Source organism: Lutra lutra, chromosome 3, assembly GCF_902655055.1.
Source record: "Lutra lutra chromosome 3, mLutLut1.2, whole genome shotgun sequence".
Classification (NCBI taxonomy): domain Eukaryota; kingdom Metazoa; phylum Chordata; class Mammalia; order Carnivora; family Mustelidae; genus Lutra; species Lutra lutra.
In genome coordinates this window covers 115,820,538-115,836,724 of record NC_062280.1, presented here as the reverse complement: position 1 = coordinate 115,836,724, position 16,187 = coordinate 115,820,538, and the positions used below count along the sequence as shown (strand labels likewise).

The 16,187-nt window shown below is 52.5% G+C and overlaps 1 protein-coding gene across 1 annotated transcript in view; it reads left to right on the top strand.

The window, feature by feature from the left end:
- The window catches only part of ARHGEF4 (Rho guanine nucleotide exchange factor 4), a 259,748-nt gene that overhangs the window by 242,243 nt on the left and 1,318 nt on the right, over positions 1–16,187 (top strand). The window contains 8 exon segments of the mRNA XM_053447833.1: positions 8,437–8,616; positions 9,651–9,827; positions 9,902–10,081; positions 11,739–11,971; positions 12,284–12,413; positions 13,796–13,927; positions 14,697–14,940; positions 15,676–15,753. Of these exon segments, the coding sequence (XP_053303808.1) occupies positions 8,437–8,616; positions 9,651–9,827; positions 9,902–10,081; positions 11,739–11,971; positions 12,284–12,413; positions 13,796–13,927; positions 14,697–14,940; positions 15,676–15,753 (1,354 nt within the window).

Here is a 16,187-nt window from a genome sequence, read left to right as displayed (position 1 = left end):
CAGTGTCACCCGAGGATAGAAGACAGTCTTGTCATCCTTAAGCTCCCAGAAATTCTTTGTGGAATATTAAGAGGACACTGCAGGACACCATGCCAGCTTGTGCCCACCCCATCCATGGAGTTAGTCTGACCTTCTCTGCAGATCTTTCTGTCTTCCCCAGTACCTGTGACCCTGGGTGTCCATCCCAAGGCCTGACCTGGCTCTTGCACCAGCCCGGGAGAAGAGCCTGATACTGGCCAGTGTTCCAGTGACCTCTTCTATGCCCTGTTTTGGGACAATGACTGCACTTAACTCTCCATGGGGTAGTGTCATCTTGAAGACACCCAGGGCCAGGGCTGAAAGTTTTCTAGTGGCCAGCATACCAAGAGCAGCTTTCCTCTTCCCTCCCCAAGACATGGTCCTGGGGGCTTATCCCTCATCTGCCCTTCTCCCTGCCAGTCCTGGGTAGGCCACTCCCTGCTGCCATTTCCACCTACTCTACCCTCCCTGGCTTAGCACCATCTAGCTTGAACCCCTCAAGGGCCAAGGCCTTCACTTTCAAACTTTTCTGGCTTTGTTTTTGGTCATGAAATATACACAAAATAGATGTTGCCACTGTGTTCTCTGCTATACACCCAGTTCCCCAGAAGTTAATGTCTGGGTGCCCCCAGGCAGGGCAGAGGGCACCCTTTAGTTCTTGGTCCCAGCCCAGGTTCAGAAATTCTTCTGCCCCAGGCTGGTCAGCTACAGGGGAGATCTGACCCCAGAACTGGGCCTTGGATGTATGGTCTTAAAGTATGGTCCTTGGGCCAGTCCAGCAGCAGGAAGTACAACAGACCCACAGCACTCAGAATGCACTGACCAGTGGAGTCCCAGAACTTCATTCTGTCCCTTCTTTCCTGGTGTTTAATGGTTCTGTAACTACAGGGGCACAATAGAACATCTGGCCCAAAGTCAGGGCTTCCAAGCTGCCCCCTGCCAAAGGGCATGTCACACAGTCTTACCACAGGAGCCCTGGGATTTGGGGTGGCAGGGAGCCTTTGATGCTTTCTCTTCCCCCACAATCCTCCTGAGAGCTTGAGGGAGCAAATCTTGAGCCTGAAGAACTTTCCTGAAGAAACTGAAGAGATACAGAAAGAAGACATTCCCCCTGACAACCAGACAGATGGGACCAGGCTGGACCATCAGCTCTGAGGCAGGCAGCCAGCCTCTCTGGACACAATCCTGAACCACTCCTGGTACACACATCCCAGCATCTGCTTAGGTTGTTCAGCAGGATGGGAGTGTCCTCAGTGCACTCATCTGTACTCACTCACATGCATGTGGTACTGACCCACACATAGAAACCTGAACATACAGAAACAAAGTCACCCACATGTGAACACCCACCTCTGCACATCACTCCTACCCCCATGGAACCTGGAAATCTCTACTCACTTCTGGCCTGCTTTTAAGTCTCCTCAGCCCCCACAGCTGCACCCCCTGATGGCATGGTGACTGTGACAGAGCTCCCTGTTGTACATGGAGTGACAGATACCTGCACATGACACCTACAGTGTTAAGTTTGCAGCCTCCATCAGAAAGAAAGTGTAAACTCCTGCATAGTTGACATAAGGTTTTGTTTTGTTTTGTTTCATGATTTCATTTCTTTTAGAGAGTGTGTGTGTGTACCAGTGGAGGGAGGAGCAGAGAAAAGGGAGAAGCAGACTCCCCACTGAGCAGGGAGTCTGATGTGGGGCTACATCCCAGAACCCTGGGATCATGACCTGAGATGAAGGCAGACGTTCAACCAACTGGGAGCCACCCAGGCACCCTGACATAGGGTTTTTTAAAAAAGCTGTTGAGCCACATGCAGAAGAATGAAACTGGGCCCTTACCTCACAAGATACATAAAAAGCAACTCAAAATGGATTAAAGACTTAAACCAAAATCCTGAAACCATAAAGCTACTAGAAGAAAACAGGGGAAAGCTTCTTAACACTGGTCTGGGCAATGGTTTTTTGGGTATGATACCAAAAACACAGGAAACAAAAACAAAAATAGGTAAGTGGGACTACACCAAACTATAAGCTTCTGTACAGTCAAGGAAACTGTCAACAGAGTGAAAAGGCAGTCTGTGGAATGAGAGAATATATTTGCAAACATGTACCTGATAAATGATTAATATCCAGAATATATAAGTAACTCATATAACTGAATAGTAGAAAAAACAAATAATTCATTTTAAAAATGGACAAAGGGCCCAAATAGACATTTCTCCAAAGAAGATACACAAATGGCCAACAGATATATGGACAGATACATGGAACATAATTAATCATCAGGGAAATGCAAATCAAAACCACAATGAAGTATCACTTTACATCTCTTAGAATGCCTATTATTAAGAAGACAAAAGATAAGTGTTGGTGACAATGTAGAGAAAAGGAAACTTATCAACTGTTGGTGGGGATATAGATTGGTAGAGCCAGCATGGAAAACAGTATGGAAGTTCCTCAAAAAATTTTAAATAGAATTATTATTTAATCCAGCAATCCTATTTCTGGACATTCCAAAAGAAATGAGATCAGATCTCAAAGAGATACCTGCATTCCCATTTTCATTGCAGCATTATTCACAGTAGTAAAGACATGGAAGTAACCTAAGTGCCCATTGACAGATGAATGGACAAGGAAAATGTGGTATATATACTATGAAATATTATTCAGCCTTAAAAAAGGAAAGTCCACCATTTGCAACGACATGGATGAATGTGGATGATATTATGCTAAGTGAAATAAGCCAGGCACAGAAAGACAAAAAATGCATGATCTTACTTATATATGTAATCTAAAAGTCAAACTCATAGAAGCAGAGAGAACGATGTTGCCTGGAGTTGGGGGAGGGAGAAAGGGGGAAATGTCAGACATAGGGATACAAAGTGTGTGTGAGAGGAGTAAGTTCTGGAGATCTAAGGTGCAACATGGTGATCATAGTTAACAATACATTGTGCACTTTAAATTTGCTAAGAGGATATATCTTAAGAGTTGTCACCGCACATAGGGACACCTGGGTGGCTCAGTCCGTTAAACAGCTGCCTTCCACTCAGGTCATGATCCCAGGATGGAGTCCCACATCAGGCTTCTTGCTGCGCGGGTAATCTGCTTCTCCCTCTCTCTCTGCCTGCAGCTCGCCCTGCTTGCTCTCTCTCTCTCCCTTTCTCTCTGAAAAATAAATAAACTTAAAAAAAAAGTTGTCACCACACATAGATACGCAAATGGTAAGTGTGTGAGGTGCTAGATATGGTAATTAGCCTGATTGTGGTGATTTTTCACAATGTATACCTCTTTCAAAATACCAAGTTGTACACTTTAAATATATACAATTCGTATTTATCACTTACACCTCAATAAATCTGGAAGGAGATGACTAGCGGCTGAAGAAGCCAGCTGCTTTCCCAAAGGAACAAAATGCTATTCTGATGGGTCAGTAAGGAGAGGTCCTGAGTCAGGGCCTCAATGGAGCACCTCAATGTGGATGACCTTAGTCTGCCCAGAGTTCAAATCCTGATTCCACCATCCATGTATACCCATGAGATTTGATGAGTGAGCAAATTACCTGACCTTTTAGAGCCACATTTACTCCTCTGAAGTGGAGGCCAAGATAGCTCGTGGTGTTAGGAATCAGAACCCCTGTCTGGTCCCCACAGCTAAGATGCCTCAGTATCGACGAACTCCCTCAGCACCCCCGAGCGCCTCCCTACCCCCGCCCCCCGCCCTCCCCAGCACCACCGCGGTCCTCTGCGTCTGGCCGGCCGAGGGCCAGAACCATCTGGTGGGCCTTGAGAGGTTCCCCGGACACGCACCCCGGAAAGCGCCAAGGGCAGAGCGCCGCGCAAGCCCAAGCCTCCTTATCCCTCCCACCCCGGCTCCTCAGCCCCTGCGGTCGCTCCGTTGCTATGGCTGCGGGGCCTGAGAGACGCGGCACGCACAACGCGGGCTGAGCCGGAGGAGCCCAGGGCCGGGCGAGCGCAGGCGGCTCCGCCCCCTCCGGGAGCTCCCGGCTGCAGTGCTCCCGCCCTATCGCAGCGGGACCTCGGAGCCGCAAGGAGCCCGGAGGCCGGGCGCCATGGCCAGGGCCCCGCAGTCCCGGCGACGCCCCGCGGCGCCCGGGAGCGCCCTGCGCGCCTTGCTGCGCTGCAACCTGCCCCCCGGCGCCCAGCGCGTGGTGGTCTTCGCCGTGCTGGCGCTCCTGGTCCTCATCAACGTCGTACTGATATTCCTGCTGGCCTTCCGCTGACTGCTTGGGCAGAGCGCCGCAGGGAACCGCGCAGGGGTGAGTGGCGCCAGCGCTGGGCTCCTTCGGCAGCCGCGCGTCTTCCCTTTCAACCCTGTCCTTGGTGCCCGCCAAGGCTCCTAGCCCGCAGTGGCCCGAGGTGCGGCGATTGGCCCAATCTTGCCCCCGCGAGTCCCGAACGGGACGCCACCAGGGGAGGCCTCCCCTTCCAGCCCCATGTGCCAAGGCCTGGTCTGTGTGCACACGCCCCGCTGGGGATGCGACCCTGCAGGTGATTCAGGGGCGTAATGACACTTGTGCCACGGCTTCTTTCCATCTGTCCTTTGTACATGTATGCATGTGTGTGTGTGTGTGTGTGTGTGCAGGCATGTGTGCGTGTGTCTAAAATGGCGCATCTCTATGTGAAACTGAGGATGTGGATGCAGCTGTGACCACGGCTGTGTATGGTTGTCTGGAAATTGTACATGTGATTGCCTTGTGAGCGGAACTGGACCTGCGTTTCTGTGTGGGTTGAAAAGTGTCTAGGAAGTGAGTGGGCTCCTCTTCACATGTCATCTGCCCTTACTTTTCCTATTTTAGGTGTTAGTGGTCTCAGCCAACCTGCCCCCACTTCAGGTAGAGCCCCCTCTGCATCACCTCAAAGGTGGGCATTCTGAATACTCCCTAGCCCTTGCTGTACAGGGACCCAAAGTAGCTGAGCCACATTTTTTCCCAGACTGTCTGATTGGAATCCTCTGTTAGTCTGCATATGTGAGAGAGGAGGAGGTGGGGCAGGGTGAGAAACATAGTGGGTGGTCATCAGGGGGAGCTTTGAGGCAAAGCCTGGCTTCTTGAAGCCGGTCAGAATCTCTGGGGTACAGGAGTGGATCCTGCCCCCTGTCCCTCCATGGGGACAGTTCCCCTAGCTGGCCTCCACATAAATATTCCGTGTCTCAGAGCCAGCTTCTTCTCCCCACTGCCAGGCCAAGAAAGAGCCTGCAACCCTTGCGGCTCAGTCTGCTGGACTTGAATCTGGGCTTCCATGCAACTGTACCTCAGACAGCATCAGGAAGGGCCTCTGCCCAGAAACCATGCAATATGGGCTCTGGTGGCCTCTGAGCTGTCCTGGAGTTAGAACATATCTCTGACTTCTTAGAGCTACATTTTATCTTGGTGACATGGCTTAAATGGTTAATGTCCTTGCTCTAACTTGACAGAATGCCTCACATTTGTAGATCTAGAGGAGCTTTGTGGCCCAGGGAGAGCACATCGTTACTTTGGCCATTGACCAATTTGGGCATTGGTCAGGACCAAAGCCCCAGGGAGATTGGGGGAATTACTCATGGCTCTGTGTCTGTCAAGTACCTCCTGTGCACAGCAAGGTACTAGGACAAGGAAGTGACAAAGGTGACCACCCCCACCACCACCAAGGGCTTCTGGATGATTGGACAATGCAGGCATAGGGGCTTGTCCATAAAGGTTTCAGGAACCATTATCTCTCTGGGAAGTCCTACCTCTTTGTCCCACACCTAGAGCCCTTCTCCTGCAGCTATATAGGAAACCACCTGTATAGGATCTGCACTTCTCTGCAAGGGCTGGCAGAGGAAAGCAGCAGGAGGAAGCGCTGGCCCATATAAAAGTGGCTTTTTCTCAGGGCTCATTTGAGAGAACCCAGGGTTAGGAAGAGACACCTGACCTGGTTAATATTAGTAGGGAACAGCCTTGGCAGGGAAATGGTCGGAAGCTGGGCTGTGTGGAGTATGTCTGCATTATGTGTTCCCTGCCTAGGCTCCAGGAGTGAAAGGCAGCTTCCACACTGTCCTGGAGACCTGCATGTGCACCTGGTGTAAACTGAGGATGGACAGCATTCACCTGCAGTGTTCTCAGGAGATCAAAGTGGAGCATCCCATTAAGTGACTGTATAAATGTGTTTTGGCAGGTGCATGTCGGGGTGTGTGCAGAAAGAGGGAGTCTCAGGACACTTACCTCTCAAGGATCAAGACTACCCAAATACCCTGTAGTCACACATTTCCTCCATTGTGATGCATACACTTCCCTGAGGTCATACACACCCTCTGTCCTTATGCTTACACTCACCCTTGCTCACACACATCTTCCGTCCTGATGCATCTGCTCACCTGTGATCACTGTCCCTGAAAGAGGACATTCACCTGCAGACCACATTCTCATTGGCTCACCCACACCACCCTTGAGTACGCTGCTTCTTCCTTGTCTTCAGGCAAGATCCTTCATGAATAGGGGTGGTAGCCTGCTCATGTGGAGTGTGCCAGCTCTGGGATACTTAGTCCAGTGCCTGCTCGCTAGGTACAGCAGGCACTTTCATGTGGCCTCCCTGAGTCCTCTTGTCTCATCTTGTTCATATTGCAGCCAGGAGGTCTTGATCCTGGGGACCAGGCCTTCCTGCAGAAGAGACATACCTGTAGTAGGTCTTTTTAGCTGGGGTGAGTTCAATGGTCCCTCGAGGAGGCATGCAGCCCCCCAGGAATAACCCAGTGCTTGGTGCCCAGGGTCCCTGGGTGGGCATCAGGAATCTGCAGCCCCGAATGGCTGTTGCATGGGAGAGTAGGTCTACAGGTTGGCTGTGGATCATTCGGGGGAGTGGTTTCTTCAGGGTTTAGAGCAGGTTTCATCCCCAGAAAACACGAACTGGAGGTTTCTGAATGTGTTTGCTAAGGCCCTACCCTGAAGGAAGGTTCCAACCTGAGTGGGCTCTGGTACCCAGGTGGCCTATCCCACCCTTCACCTTGCCCATTCAGGGCCTAGGGGAGACCTCCTAGCTACTGGAGCTCTCAGGTGAAGACTCAGACAGTCCGGCTGCAGCCCCGCTCTGGATCCCATTTCAGTCTGAGAAAAAGCACATACACTGAGCTGGGAGCACCCAGAGAAGGCACCACTGGACCTGAAGCCAAGGAAGGATTCAACTCACGAGTCGGGGCAGAGGCAAGCAGCTCAGAGGAAGAGATAGTTGATGCAGAGGGCCTGACTGGTGATGCTCTGAGGCCTTAATTGCCAAAGAGGCACCCTGCAGAGCCAACACTTGGTCCCACTAGAGAGGGGCATGTATCTCACCTCTTGTATAGCCCCCAACCTACCTCTCCCTCTTATCCTAAGCCCCAGGGCCATTCATTATTTATGGAGCAGAAACTGAGCCCACTGTTACAGGAAAGCAGGCATCAGCACAACAGGAAATGGGGCTCTAAGCATAAGGGCTGCCTGGGGCAAGGGGGAGGGAGGGAGTCCCATCTCCCTGCCTCTCAGGGCAAGGGAGCATTCCTACTGATTTGAGGTCCATAACCATGTGGGAGGAAGGAAACACACTAAATTATTTCAGCAGAAAGAAGTCAAAGAATTGTGAGCCCCATAAAGAATGCTGGATTCCATAACCAAGTGCATAAGGACAATCCTGAAGTATCTGTTACAGAAATAGCAGCTTCAAGATGTACCTACCTCCCCTAGACCTAGGGAATAAAGGAAAGAGGTTGAAATAATTAAAGATGAGGATTCCATGGGCCTGGGACCTAGAAGTCTGAGGCTAGGTGCTGCTCAGCTAGTGCGGGGGGCGGGGGGAGGATGGCAAGGGAGGGCCATGAGACTGGTTCTATAAATGTTAAAAATAAAACACTGCAAAGCAGATCCAGCTACTGTGATGGCTGGGTCCCCATGTACCTGAGAGGAGTGGCACTGCTGCTTGCCAGGTGACCTCATATAATGCAAGTCCACAAGAAGCCAGTAGGAGGGAATAAGCCCCTTCTTCCTCCAGCCTTGTGGTCTCCCTCCAATGCCACATTAGGAGGACCTAATGTGAGCAGAGATGGTAAATGAAGCTGAGGGTAATAATTAAATCACCGGTCTAGTGGGGTAGGTAGAAGATGTTCCCTATGCAGGGGAATGAGCAACACACTTGCTTCTCAGATTCTGTGGCTCACCAGGATTCTGGTGGTCAAATTCACTTCAGGCTTCTTCATGAGCCCTGCCAGTCTAGACATGCCCAAGGCATAGTCCTATCCCCTGAAGAATGACTGGCTCAGAGGGAGCCTCTGTTCACCCCTCTGTAACATGAGTCAGGATCTCCTCTTTGCAGGGCTGCTGAGGGATGGAAGGCAGAAGGCAGAAACACCCTTCCCAATGAAGAGGTCCATGACAGCCTTCCCACTGATCTGCTATCTGTGGCTCTCTCTACAGCTCATCAGTGATGGCAGTGTGGTCTGTGCTGAGGCACTCTGGGACCATGTCACCATGGATGACCAGGAACTGGGCTTCAAAGCTGGGGATGTCATCGAAGTAATGGATGCCACCAACAGAGAGTGGTGGTGGGGTCGTGTTGCTGACGGCGAGGGCTGGTTTCCAGCCAGCTTTGTGCGGGTATGGCACCAGCCTGTGCTGCTCCTATGCCCATAAGGAGCCAACTGGCTCTGTTCAGAAGTGCAGACCTGAAACTGCTCTGGGGTCCGAGGACCTGGGCATGGACTTACCCCACCCCTGCTTCCCCCCACCCTCGGGGCTGTGCTGAGACTGCAAGGCTGTGGGTTGGGGTGGGAGTGAGGTGTCAAGAAGGCCAGCCACAGTGTGACACAGGCTTCCTCCTCCTGCAGAGCCATCACCAAATCCCGCCTGCTCCCTGCCTGAGGGCATTGGGGGGTGCCCTCAATGTCAGAAAGGAATGGGTCAGAAATGATGGTGTGTGGATTCCTCCAGGGGGAATCTGCATGTTAGAATTCCATCACCACAGACAACTCAACACCAGGAATTTACTAAATCCCGTGCAGAAAATTTGGGTGGGCATCTCAGTTAACAACTTTCACAATGCCCTGGGATCTGGGAAAAGCTACTTACACCTGAGAAAATTGACGCATGGACGAGTTAAGTCTTTAGCACAAGAGACCACAGGAAGGGGACCCAGAGCCTACCTGTGGCAGCCTTTGGTCTCCAAGGAAGGAATCATGGTGCCCTCTCAAAAGCCAGGTGGAAGGCAGTGGAGAGGAGATATCCCAGACCTTGGGGTTCACTGCTTCTCCTGCCCCAAACCCCGTGGATAAACTGCCCACTCTTCACCTCTAGCCTGTCCTACTTACAGGTCGGAAAGCCAGAAAGGCCCCATCACCCATCCACTTCTGTCACAGCCCCTAAAGGGTTGGCCCCTTGTGAGCAGGCACTTGTTCCAAACCGTGAGAGAATGAGCATTTGCTCCGCTCCCAGCACTGCGTCCAGAAACAGCAGAGGAGGGAGAGGAGGAGGGGGAGCGGGTGCGGTCTCGGGTATGGGGGGTAAAAAGGCTGGTGTGTCTACGCGTCTTCCGAGCCTCAGTTCCCCGCTGCCGCCGCGTGCCGGTCGCAGGGCGCTGACCCTCGGCAGGGGCTGACCTGAGGCGGCGCTGACCAGCTGCGCGCTGCCTGCAGCTGCGGGTGAACCAGGACGAGCCCGCGGACGAGGAGGCTTTGCGGGCCGGAGACGGAGAGGCAGAGGATGGAGGGGCCGAGGCGCAGAGCAGCAAGGACCAGATGCGGACCAACGTCATCAACGAGATCCTCAGCACCGAGCGGGACTACATCAAGCACCTGCGCGACATCTGCGAGGTGAGGCCCGGCGAGGGGTGCGGAGGCTGGCGTGGGCGGGTCGGGACAGAGACCTGATGGGTTGCGGGCCGCAGGGCTACATCAGGCAATGTCGCAAGCGCGCCGACATGTTCAGCGAGGAGCAGCTGCGCACCATCTTCGGGAACATTGAGGACATCTACCGGTGCCAGAAGGCGTTTGTGAAGGCGCTGGAGCAGAGGTTCAACAGGGAACGCCCCCACCTGAGCGAATTGGGTGCCTGCTTCCTGGAGCACGTGAGCACGCCCCGCCCTAGACACCCTGCTCCCCAGGACCCACTCGCCCTGTCTCCCCACTAGGCAGGCCCCCTGCCCTGCCCATCTCTGCTGGGGGTACACGGCCCACTACACACACACCCTGGCCCCAGCACAAAGCCTCCCTTTGCCCTTGTCTCCCATGCCTGCCTCCTCTCAGAAGTCCAACCTGCAGGCTAAAGCCCAGGAAACCTGCTGCTCTTTTCCCAGAAGCTTCCAGGCCTCACACCCTTACTGCCCAGCAGCCCTCATGCTCCCACAGTTTTTGCAGCGTCTCTCCTTGTCTGGGAGGCAGACCAAGTCAGAGAAGGCTCCCTGGAGCAGGGGTGCCTGGGCATCTGTCTGAAAACATCTGCTTGGGCTAGAGTAAGAAGAAGACAGAACTGGGCTGGGCCACCTCTTGAGCATCTTCAGAGCTGTTCATAACAGATTCTGGGCTTCCTCACACAGTGAGAAAACTAATTTGTGGAATGTACAGTGCTTACTTCCACTCTAAATGCCAACTGGCATTTAGCCAAGGTTCATGGGACTGGTCTGGGCTAGATGGACTCCTTCTGGCCTCGCCTGGTAAGGAATGCACTTGTTACTATCTCTCTCCTGTGGCAGTTATGTGGGGTTGAGCAGAGGATGCCAAGGCCAACCCATGAAGGACAGTATGTGTTCCTTCCTGGTGTTGGAAGGACTCTGGTACCTCACTCCAATGGCAGGAGGAAAACTGGAAAGGGAGACCTTACAATCCCCAAGCAGGGACTAGTGGTGGGTCAGAGCACCTAAGTGAGTATGGGATTTGCAGCCAGTTATTCAACAGGCAGAGCTGTGATGGGGGCAGGAAGGGGAGGGCAGGCACTTTATGGATATTACCTAGTGTAACCATCCCAGCAACCCACCAGTCAGCCAACTGCCGTTACTCTCCTATCCCATCTAAGTCCTAGTCACTATAGGGCACACCAATCTTTCTCTGGCTCTACATAGATGAAACTTTAAAAAAAAAAAAAAAAGGCACCGTGAGTCTCATATGATACACACACAATATGGATGTATCTGTCACATTATGTTGAACAAAGTGGCAGTGTCTGTCTTTCAGATATGAAGCCAGAGCTTTGTGAAGGAGAAGCAAGACACTGGGCTGAGGATGAATACAATCCAGAGGACATAGCCATAGACCCTGACATCCATTTAATCCCCCATAATTTCTTTCCCCTCTTCCTCCCTCTCCCCGTCTTTCCCTTTCCCTCTCCTTCACTCCTTCTCTCCCTCTCTTTCTGCCTGTCCCTCCCCCTCTCTCCTTTCCTCTCTTTCTCCTTCTCTCTCTGGTTTTTGGTCTTGATAATGCTTCCTTATTAGCATCATTGATTTCATCCAAAAAACCAGACATACAGTCAGAATATCTGCTTGAGGGCCCTGCTGAGAAAGCTGGGTGGCAACAGGGCACACATATGCCTCAGTTTTCAGATTGCTCACATCCCTGAGCCTAATTCCACATAGTTTGTGCCCAGTAAAGTAGGTAGATAAAGCCTGAGCCCTGTAAACCCAGTTCCTGAAGGAAATGCAGAGGCTCCCTCCTGATGCTATGCCTGAGTCGCTTGGGTGGCCTGAGGGACAGAGGGTCACCATCCTAACCTCCAGCTGTGCCCCCCAGCAAGCAGACTTCCAGATCTACTCAGAGTACTGCAACAACCACCCCAATGCCTGTGTGGAGCTGTCCCGGCTCACCAAGCTCAGCAAGTACGTGTACTTCTTTGAGGCCTGCCGGCTGCTGCAGAAGATGATAGACATCTCACTGGACGGCTTCCTGCTGACACCAGTGCAGAAGATCTGCAAGTACCCTCTGCAGCTGGCCGAGCTACTCAAATACACACCCCCCCAGCACAGGTAGGAGGCAGCCGGGAAGGCTGCTCGAGGCTCTTCCTGCCCCAGGTCAGCCGGTTAGTTGAGTCCTGGTAGTGTGTGCACACTGTTATAGGCACTGGCTGACCGCCCACGGTAAAACAGTCCCTGCTGTCACATGCTGTCCTTGTAGTGAGGAAAGAGGACAAAAATGGGATATTTAGTTCTGCTGCCTGGCCAGGTGTGCATTGACAAGTGAAGAACTGGCCAAGATCAGAGCCCTGAGGGAAGCAGCTCCACAGGGGGCCCTCTATGCTCTCCATAGTGCAGCCTTCTTCCATCTCACTTCTGCCCCAGGGATTTCAAGGATGTGGAAGCAGCATTACATGCCATGAAGAATGTGGCCCAGCTCATCAACGAACGCAAACGAAGGCTTGAAAACATCGACAAGATTGCTCAGTGGCAGAGCTCCATAGAGGACTGGGAGGTGAGGGTCCCACACCCCAGAAAATACCATGGGGCTCTGCCCCTGAAAAATCTCGGAAGGAGCTGCAGCAGGGACCCATGGTCTTGGGAGATGGCGAATAGGAACTAGTGGTAAGAAAGCTAGTCCTCTGCCCAGGCCAACCCACCCAAGCACTGAGCTGCAGGCCTGGCGGCCCCTTTCCTGGTCAAGAGTGTAGGGCATGTGTGAGATAGGATGTCGTTCCTGGTGCAGCTGGCCAGCCCAGCAGGACAGGCCAGCTCCAAGTTTTAGTAACTGTTGGGACTCCTCCCAGCAGAAGGGTTCAGGCTTGCCACAGCAGAACCAAAAACTGGCTGCCATGGGTCAGAGCCTCCTGGTTCCATTCTTCTGGCTTACACATACCCCTTGTATCTGCCAGTCTTGTCTTCTAAAGCAGCCAGAGTCCTGAACTCATGGGGACATTCCCGTCCTCCGGAGGTCTTCCTGTTATCTCACCTCCACCCATTAGCCATAAAATGTTATGAAAATACAGATTATTAGGTCCCACCCAGAAAATAGAGACTTAGAATCCCTGGTGGGGATGCTGAGCAATGTGTTCTTTGTTTTGTTTAGGGTTTTTTATTTTCCTAGTGGCTGGTTCTGAGGCCCACCCCTGGCCAAGGACCCATACGAATTCACTTATTTCAAACTAAATAGCTGCCAAAAACTCCTGGCTGTGGTTTGCAATTCCCAGGAGGAATGGGAAGGGGGCAGGGGTTAACCTGAAAGTTTGAAGTCTGATGATGGGGCTTTAGGTACTAACTACATTTAGATGAGAAAACTTCCTTAGCCCCTAAAAGACAAGGTTCACAGGTGACTTCTAGTCAGGTCTAATTATTCTCGAGCTCAGCACTGATTGAAATATCATGGGAGCCACATAGGTAATTGTGTATGTTCTAGTAGTCATCTTAAAACAGAAAACAAAGCAGGTGAAATTAATTTTAATGTTTAATTTAACTCAGTATACCCAAAGTATCATTTCAGTGTGTACTCAACATAAAATCATTAGTGAAATACTTCAGATTCTTTTAGTCTTCAAAATCGGTGTTACTTTACTTACATGACATCTCAGCAGGGATTAGCCATATTTCAAGTGCACATGCCACTGGCTGCCATGGGGCCCCATTTTGCAGAGATAAGCAACTTGTCGGTCAGACAACCTTTCCACTCTCCATCCTCCCCAACGACCCCCACCACTTCCTTGGGCTTCAAGAGCAACCCCTCCTTCGGTGGCCTGCTGCTTGATACTTGTCAGTGGGGAGCCCGCCCAACCCATGATGGAGGCAGGAGGCAGTGCCCAGCCTCCGGAGAGGGCTTCCAATGTTGGGTGCATTCAGCTCACAGCTCTCCTTGGCGTTTCCCAGGGGGAAGATCTCCTGGTCAGGAGCTCAGAACTCATCTGCTCGGGGGAGCTGACTCGTGTTACCCAGCCACAAGCTAAGAGCCAGCAGAGGATGTTTTTTCTCTTTGACCACCAGCTCATCTACTGCAAGAAGGTACCAGATTTGCTGTGCCCTGCTGGATGAGGCATTTAGAGCAGGAGTGGAGGGGTGAGGCTGACGGGGTGAGGCTGAGGGCTGGGAGTAACTGCCAAAGAAAAGGAGCCACACACAGGTGGTTCTTTTTCCTGGGGAACTTCAGTGGAGCAGGCCCTTCCCTGGTCAGGCTTCTAGGACTGGGATGAGGGTGATTCTCTGCAGAGGGAGCCAGATAGCAGTTTTCCTCACAGTCTAACCAGTGTTGTTAGTACTCTCTTGCCTGACCTAGGCCCTACTTGCTTCTGAACCCACCTCTCCTGTCCCTGCAAACCTCGGTTCCATGAGCCCTGGGGTCCTTGCTCGTACTGCCTCTTTACTGTTAGCTTCTACTCTCAACATGTGGCCCAAGTGCCTGGCCACTGGCCCTGGGCCCAGCCTGGTAGGCCTGGTACTCTTCTCTTCATGTGGGATGAGCCGTGGGCCATTGTTTCCATGACTGCCTCACCATGAAACTATGGGTACCCTAAAGATTCTCCAGGCCAGTCAGTAACTTCACTGAAGGAGTGAGGCTCCTCCATCATGGGTTCAGCACACAGGTGTGAGCCACACCACATTCACTCTGCCCTCATGAGCTCACCGTCTGCTGGGGAAGTGGGTGAGCAGCTCACTGGCCCTTCCAATTGCAGGATGCGGGGTGAGGCATAAACATGGTCAGGAGAGTGGTTCAAAGGCCTGGGAGGGACCCTGACAAGCAGAACAGGCCAAGAGCTCACAGAGTCTCTGGCAGGACCTTCTCCGCCGGGATGTGCTGTACTATAAGGGCCGAGTGGATATGGATGGACTGGAGGTGGTGGATCTGGAGGATGGAAAAGACAGAGACCTCCACGTGAGTGTCAAGAATGCTTTCCGGCTGCTCTGCGGCACCACAGGAGAGAGTCACCTGCTGTGTGCCAGGAAGTCTGAGCAGAAACAGCGCTGGCTCAAGGCCTTCGCCAGGGAGAGGGAACAGGTGCGGCTGGACCAGGAGACAGGTGCGAGACCCCATCATCCTTGCTCCAATGTGAGGGCCCACTCAGCCCTCCTAAACTCTGAATGCAAGGTCAGGAGAACTTTGAGACTGTGAGACAGCATGTCCCACAGCCCAAGGACCTCAGGTTTTGGCAAGGGTCCAGGGAACCTCTTCATTTCAGCCCCAGGGCATGGGTCTCCTGGCCTGTTGGGGGTTTGCTTCCAAAACACTCACATGTACGCACACTTCATAAGGTGGCGGCCCTCTGCTCAGTTGCAGAAACCTGGTGAGGCCCCTTTCTAGCATGGACCATTCAAGTAGGATTTGGGCACTGGCTTTGAGAAGACTCCTCCACTCCAACATAAGCAAGGCACCTCCGCTACTGCATTCCTCTCCTCTCCAGCATCAGGCTCAGAGTGATCTGATTGGATCTTGGTCTGGGAAAGCCATAATGGAGAGAAAGGACACTAGATGTTGGAGACATCAGGGATTGGGTCATGGTGAGAGATGGGATAGGGCAAGATGTGGGGAGGGCCCTTGTGCATCTCCTCTGCCTGGATGGCCAAGGCAGGCTGGCTGAGCAGGATGCTGAGCATCTGCAGCCTGCTGGGACCCCAGACCCTGTGGGGAGGTGCAGGACCACAGATGACCACAGGTTCCAGGAGGCACAGGACAAGAGAAATATTGGCTGGGGTGGTGGAACGGCAGCCAAGTCCTCAAAGTAAGCAGAGGTCTTATTTGTGGCCCTCTCTCCCAGGCTTCTCCATCACCGAGCTGCAGAGAAAGCAAGCCATGCTGAATGCCAGCAAGCAACAGGCCACTGGGAAGCCCAAAGGTAAGTGGATGGTACCCTAACTCCTCCCATAGCAGCCTGACCCTACCCATGATCAAACTCTAATCCCCCAAAGCAAAGCCAGCTAGTACCTGAGGTCCTTCTGCTGCCCACTGCCCTTTGTATTTGTTCCCGAAGATGGGTGTTAAGAGGCCACTGGTAACAAAGCTTCAGTCAGTGTGCAGTTGATTTTGCTCTCAATTCCCTTGGGTACCCCAGAGCAGTAGCATTAGTGACAGCACACCTCCCAGGCAGGATTTCTGCTGGCCTTATAGTCACCTGGCAAGGAGCTCATATCCCCATTCCTACAGATGTTGCCTGGCAACAATGCCTGGTATGGAGCCTGTTCCATGGAGGAGCTCCAGGGCCCCACCCCATCTCTGCAGACTAGAGGGTGGCCCAGGTCACTGGGTGTGATGGGCCCCATAGGAAGGAAG